Here is a 7,603-nt window from a genome sequence, read left to right as displayed (position 1 = left end):
TCAATTATCATTTACTCAGTTGTTACCCTAAAATGAATGAGACTTTCATGCTTATTAAGATATTTTTCTGTAAAAGTATAAACATACACATAGAACATAAAATTATTTTGTATTTTCTATTGATAGCATTTTATTGAAGAATATGCCAAACTTACAGAATAATTATTAAGCACTACAAAGCAACTTACCTTTATCTGTACAGTACCTTAGAACAAAATTATTAATTAAACAGCAATGATTTCTCTATTACCATTCTATCATGTCTACCATGTGTTAATATATCTGCTCAACATCTATCAAGATCTAGACAAAAATATCACTTCAGTGACATGATGTCAAAATATTCCAAAGCCATCTACATAGTATTAGTTTGTCAAAAAACTGGTGAGATTCTCTTGAATCACATGACTATGAAGGAATCCACTAGATTTTTGTCATACAATTTTCTAATTTTCAGTTTGTAATTAATAACTGATTTGAGATACGATGTTATAAATTGTGTAATAATATTGTCCCTTAGAAAACTTACTAGCTGTATTTGCATCAGATTTTGTTGTTAATTCTATTTAATTTATCAATAATTTTGCTTCTAGTAAATAGAAACTGCTTTTACCACTCATCAACTTTTCATATAAATATGTAATTAATAATTTTAATAATTAATGATATGCTTTTTATACATTAAGCATATACTTTACATGTATGAAAAGTCAATGCGATATGGATATGAGGTAAATTCATGAGTATTATAAATATCTATATATGTATATATAAGTAAATATAAGTTTGTTAATTATTTAATTAATCATTTATTGTAACTCTATTTCTTCATGTTTTCTAGAACTGAGGATAAAACAAAAGAGAAAATGAGAAATGGTGGAAATTTTCAATGCAAGTTTGGAAGGGTACTTTATTTTCCTGGGTTTTTCTAAATGGCCTCATCTGGAAGTTGTTCTCTTTGTGGTGATATTAATATTCTACATGATGACACTGATGGGCAATCTCTTCATTATCATCTTGTCACACCTAGATTCCCATCTGCATACACCTATGTACTTCTTCCTCTCAAATCTCTCTGCTCTGGATCTCTGTTATACCACTAGCTCTATCCCTCAGCTGCTATTCAACCTCTGGGGTCCAAACAAAACTATATCTTATGCTGGTTGCATGCTTCAGCTGTATTTTGTCCTTGCGCTGGGTACCACAGAGTGTGTTCTGTTAGTGGTGATGTCCTATGACCGCTATGTAGCTGTGTGTAAACCTTTGCATTACTCTGTCCTTATGAATCCTCATTTTTGCCAACTGCTGGCTGCAGCATCCTGGATATGTGGCTTTACCACCTCAGCCCTTCACTCTTCCTTTACCTTCTGGGTACCTTTGTGTGGCCATCGCAAAGTAGACCACTTCTTCTGTGAAGTGCCAGCACTGTTGCAGTTGTCCTGTGTTGATATCCATGCAAATGAGATGACCCTCATGGTCATGAGTGCTATTTTTGTTGTCATACCACTTATTCTCATCCTGAGCTCCTATGGTGCCATTGCGTGGACTGTCCTGGAAATGCAATCAACCACTCGACTTCAGAAAGTTTTTGGCACCTGTGGAGCCCATCTTACTGTTGTTTCTCTCTTTTTCATTCCAATCATGTGCATTTATCTTCAGCCTTCAACAAAAAGTTCTCAAGATAATGCCAAGTTCATTGCCCTCTTCTATACTGTTGTCACACCTAGCCTCAACCCTCTCATTTATACTCTAAGAAACAAAGATGTGAGAGGGGCAATAAGGAGGCTGAGTAGGTATGAGAGGGAGAAATGAGAGAAGTCTCCCACTGTGCAGTATTTGATAAGAAGGTCTGAGCCATCATTAAGGGCACTATATTCTTTACAATCTTTTTTGAACACTGAATCATAAAACATAAAACACAGAGTTTAAATTATTTGAGGAGAAGCACTTTTGAAAAATATGCTATTATATAAAAAGTTTAGCCAGTAATCTTATAACTTTCCACTTTGAACAGTACACATAGAAATCTGTTCTGGAGCCGGGTGGTGGTGGCTCATGCCTTTAATCCTAGCACTTGGGAGGCAGAGGCCGGTGGATTTCTGAGTTCAAGGCCAGCCTGGTCTTCAAAGTGAGTTCCAGGACAGCTAGGGCTATACAGAGGAACCCTGTCTTGACAAAAAAAAAAAAAAAAAGAAAAGAAAGAAAGAAAGAAAGAAAGAAAGAAAGAAAGAAAGAAAGAAAGAAAGAAAGAAATCTGTTCTGGTTGTATCTTTTGCTCATATGTCTATTTTACTCAGGAACATATTCCTTTCCCTACTGACTTTACTTTTGAGTCTTAGTGTTTGCTTATTTTTGAATGTGGGGATTCTTAGTACTTTAGATGGATGTGACATTCCCATTGACCTAATAGAGTTCTTTTATGGATGAAATTGTAATCTAAGATAAGAAAGGAAACATGTGTATGAAAGTTGATTTGCCATGTTGCACATGCTAATAAATAAAAGTCAATTCTAAAATAATCCCGGAAAATTTGGCAATAAATATTGAATATAAATGTTTACTGTTTTTTCCCAGAGCTCGTGTCTCCAGCTGCATATGTAGCAGAAGATGGCCTAGTCGGCCATCTTTGGGAAGAGAGGCCCCTTGGCATTGCAAACTTTATATGCCCCACACAGGGGAATGCCAGGGCCAAGAAGTGAGAGTGTGTGGGTAGGGAAGCAGGGTGGTGGGAGGGTATATGGGACTTTTGGGATAGTATTTGAAATGTAAATGAAGAAAATATCTAATAAAATCATTTAAATAAATAAATAAATGTTTACTGTTGAGTGGTAAATAATGATAATAAATAAAATAAAGCAAAAAAAAATTTCTAAACATCCTCTAGTGAGCATAGTGGCATGGAAAATTAGATTAAGTGAATTAATCAGAGTAACTTACATTTCTCTCTACCTCTCAATATCTTTTTTTAAAAATACCATTATATCGTAGTTCATCAATCTGGGGCATTATGTTTTAAATAAAAATATTAAAATGCCTAGAACTATTGCTGTATAATTCACACAGAAGTGCGTGTAAACAAGGTGTATTTTGTGGTTCTAGGTACATATACAATCTATGGTTATAAAACGTAAGTTATATTATGTTATACTATAATGTATGTATTATTCTATCCTCCAGAGAGAGAGAGAGAGAGAGAGAGAGAGAGAGAAGCTTATATACTTTGAAAATTCACAAAAATTGCTCTTCTAACTGACATTTAGGTGAATATTAGAGTTTATCTTCAGCCTCTGATAGAATAGTGCCTGCATGATCCTGAGGACTGAAGTGTATTCTTCTCAAATCAGTGCTGCAGAAGTCACTTAATATCCAAAACAAGTTCAAGTATTAGAATAAGGAGACACATTAAGATGATTTTATCCAGTACAAATTCATCAATAAAGATTTTTTTTCTTCCAGGAGTAAGAACAATAGTGTTGAACAATATGTCTGACCTACTTAAAACTTTTAAATCCTGACCTTAGTCTCGAACTCAGTGGATGGTCCCATGGTCCCCAGAGGGTTATCCATGTCTCGGGCGCCCTAGCACGCCCAAGATCGGAGGATCACTGTTGACTGGAACACAACATCTGTTCCTAAACAACCTAAAGGGGCCTGTGCCAGCATAAGCAGGGACTAAGAAAACCTGCCTGACCAGCAGATCAGAATCCTTCTGGTTTTGAACACAGCAGACAACCCCTCAGTCCTCAGAAGAGGTACCACTTCCAGGTTCTGTAACATGTCCGGGATCTTAAGATTCCAGGATCCCAGCATCCCAGGAGCTTGGTAACACCAGGATCTCAGGGTCTTAGAGGAAGCTTGACTGCCAAGAACTCTGACACACCCAGAATCTCAGGTTCACGTGATCCCTGAATCACAGGATCACAGAGAAAGCTGGACTCTGAGGAGTTCTGAGATAACCAGGATTATAGGAAGGACAGGATTCAATCAGATATCCTGAAGGCAGCAAGCACTTGAGGTAATGTGATGGTAGGAGGCAAGTGCAAGAACAGAAGCAACAGAAACCAAGGTTACTTGGTATCATCAGAAACAAATTCTCATACCATAACAAGTCCTGGATACACCATCAAAACAGAAAAGCAAGATACGGATCTAAAGTCACTTATCATGATGACGGTGGAAGACTAAAGGAAGGAAATAAATAACTCCCTTAAAGAAATACAGGAGAACAAATCCATTTATGTGAAAGAATTTTAAAAAACCACCCAGGATCTAAAAATAGAAGCAGAAACAATAAAGGTATCACAAAGAAAGACTACTCTGGAAATAGAAAATCTAGGAAAGAAGTCATGACTGCATGTTATTATATAGTGACAGACAGGAAGATCAAAGGACCAGAATTGAAGACCAAGAAATGAACCCACACACCTATGGTAACTTGAACTTTGACAAAAGAGCTAAAACCATCCAGTGGGAAGAGGACAACTTCTTCAACAAATGGTGCTGGATCAATTGGCGGTTATCATGTAGAAGGATGTGAATTGATCCATTCTTATCTCCTTGTACAAAGCTCAAGTCTAAGTAGATCAAGGAACTCCACATAAAACCAGAGACACTGAAACTTATAGAGGAGAAAGGGGGAAAGAACCTCGAATATATGGGCATAGGGGGAAATTTTCTGAATATAATACCAATGGCTTGTTCTGTAAGATCAAGAATAGATAAATGGAACCTCATAAAATTTCAAAGATTCTGTAAGGCAAAGGACACTGTCAATAAGACCAAAAGGCAACAGACAGACTGGGAAAAGATCTTCACCAATCCTAAATCTGAAAGGGACTAATATGCAATATATTTAAAGAACTCAAGAACTTAGACTCCAGAAAGTGAAATAACCCTATTAAAAATAGGGTACAGAGCTAAACAAAGAATCCTCAACTTAGGAATACCGAATGGTTGAGATGCACCTAAAAAAATGTTCAACATCCTTTATCATCAGGGCAATGCAAATCAAAACAACCATGAGATTCCATCTCATACCACTCAGAATGGTCAGATCCTGATCACAGGATCCTGATATAGCTGTCTCCTTACAGCCTTTGTCAGTGCATGTAAAAATTCAGAAGTGGATGTTCACAATCAACCATAGGATGGAGTTAAGATAAAAAATACGGGTGACAGCAGATGCTGGTGAGGATGTGGAGAAAGAGGAACACTCTTCCATTGCTGGTGGGANTGCAAGATTGTACAACCACTCTGGAAATCAGTTTGGCAGTTCNTCAGAAAATTGGACATATTTCTACCAGAAGATTCAGCAATACCACTCCTGGGCACATACCCAGAATATGTTCCAATATACAATTAAGGCACATGCTCCACTATGTTCAGGTCAGCCTTATTTATAATAACCAGAAGCTGGAAAGAACCCAGATGTCCTTCAACAGAGGAATTGATAAAGAAAATGTGGTACATTTACACAATGGAGTACTACTCAGCTATTAAGAACAATGAGTTTATGAAATTCTCAGTCAAATGGATGGATCTAGAGGATATCATCTTGAGTGAGGTAACGCAATCACAAAAGAACACATATGATATGCACTCACTGATAAGTGGATATTAACCCAGATGCTCAGAATCCTTCTTAGAAGGGGGAACAAAATGTCCATGTAAGGAATTACAGAGACAAATTTCAAAGCAAAGACTGAAGGAATGAGCATCCAGAGACTGCCCCACTTGGGATACATCCCATAAACAACCATCAAACCCAGATACTATGGCAGATGCCAACAAAATCCTGATCACAGGAGCCTGATATAGCTGTCTCCTGATGGCTTTTGTCAGTGCCTGGCAAATACAGAAGTGGATGCTCACAATCAGCCATAGGATGGTGCACAAGATCCCCAATGAAGAAGAAAGAGACAGTACCCAAGGAGCTGAAGAGGTCTAAAGCACCAAAGGAGGAACATCAATATGAACTATTCAGTACCCCAGAGCTCCTTGGAACTATAACACCAATCAAAGAAAATGTATGGTGGGACATGTGGCTCTAGCTATATATGTAGATGAGGATGGCTCTAGCTATATATGTAGATGAGGATGGCCAAGTCTGTCATCAATGGGAGGAGAGGACCTAGGTCCTGTGAAGTTTCTATGCCCCAGTATAGGGGAATGCCAGGACTTGAAATGGGAGTTGGTGGGTTATGGAGGAGGGGGAAGGGGAGAGGGATAGGGGATTTTTGGAGGGGAAACTTTGTTCACAATTCTAAGGAGGGACAAGGTATCCACACTTTGGTCTTCTTGAACTTCATGTGTTTTGCAGATTGTACCTATTTTGATTTCTTTCTTCAGAGAATTGAAGTTCTTATCGTATAGATCTTTCACTTCCTTAGTTAGAGTCACACCAAGATATTATATATTATTTGTGACTATTGTGAAGGGTAGTGTTTCCCTGATATCATTCTCAGCCTGTTTAATTTTTGTGTAGAGAAAGGATATTAATTTGTTTGAGTTAATTTTATATCCAGCTACTGCACTGAAGCTGTTTATCAGGTTTAGGAGTTATCTAGTGGAATTTTTAGGGTCACTTATATATACTATCATATCATCTGCAAACAGTGATAATTTGACTTCTTCCTTTACAATTTTTATTCCCTGATCTCCTTTTGTTGTCTAATTTGCATCAATATGTATAAGAGAAATTGGTCTATAGCTCTCTTTCTTTGTTGGATCTTTGTGTGCTTTAGGTACCAGAGTAATTGTGGCTTCATAGAATGAGTTGGGTAGAGTACCTTCTGTTTCTGTTTTGTGGAATATTTTGAGTAATGTTGGAATTAGGTCTTCTTTTAAGGTCTGATAGAACTCTGCACTAAACCCATCTGGTCCTGAGCTTTTTTTTTTTTTTTTTTTTTTTTTTTTGGTTGGGAGACTATTAATAACTGCTTCTATTTCTTTAGGGGAAATGGGACTGTTTAGATCATTTATCTGACCCCGATTTGACTTTGGTACCTTGTATCTGTCTAGGAAGTTGTCCATTTCATCCAGGTTTTCTAGTTTTGTTGAGTATAGGCTTTTGTAGTAGGATGTGATGATGTTTTGCATTTCCTCAGCATCTGTTGTTGTGTCACCTTTTTCAATTCTGATTTTGTTAAGTAGGATACTGTCCCCTTGCCCTCTAGTTAGTTTGGCTAAGGGTTTATCTATCTTGTTGATTTTCTCAAAGAACCAGCTCCTGGTTTGGTTATTCTTTGAATAGTTTCTTTGTTTGTTTCCACTTGGTTGATTTCATCCCTGAGTTTGATTATTTCCTGCCATCTACTCCTCTTGGGTGAATTTTCTTCCGTTAGTTCTAGAGCTTCTAGGTGTGTTGTCAGGCTGCTAGTGTATGCTCTCTCTAGTTTCTTTTTGGAGGTACTCATGGCTATGAGTTTTTCTCTTAGGACTGCCTTCATTGTGTCCCTTAAGTTTGTGTATGTTGTGGCTTCATTTTCATTAAACTCTAAAAAGTCTCTAATTTCTTTCTTTATTTCATCCTTAACCAAGGAATCATTGAGTAGACTGTTGTTCCACGTGAATGTTGGCTTTCTATTATTTATCAGCCTTAGTC

At 37.2% G+C, this 7,603-nt stretch overlaps 1 protein-coding gene across 1 annotated transcript; it reads left to right on the top strand.

Moving 5' to 3' along the window:
• The first annotated feature begins 872 nt into the window (after positions 1 to 872).
• Positions 873 to 1,815, top strand: LOC110336073 (olfactory receptor 2J3-like). Its single transcript, XM_021218487.1, has one exon. The coding sequence runs from the start codon at positions 874 to 876 to the stop codon at positions 1,810 to 1,812; it is 939 nt and encodes a 312-aa protein (XP_021074146.1). The 5' UTR covers position 873; the 3' UTR covers positions 1,813 to 1,815.
• The last annotated feature ends 5,788 nt before the right edge of the window (positions 1,816 to 7,603 follow it).

The sequence above is a fragment of the Mus pahari genome, chromosome 18 (assembly GCF_900095145.1).
Source record: "Mus pahari chromosome 18, PAHARI_EIJ_v1.1, whole genome shotgun sequence".
NCBI lineage: Eukaryota > Metazoa > Chordata > Mammalia > Rodentia > Muridae > Mus > Mus pahari.
Note: the sequence above shows the minus strand (reverse complement) of the source record. Positions and strands in the feature narration are given on the sequence as shown.

Excerpts from the sequence above, each read along its gene's own strand:
- LOC110336073 (XM_021218487.1), top strand. The coding sequence starts at position 874 with ATGGTGGAAATTTTCAATGCAAGTTTGGAAGGGTACTTTATTTTCCTG.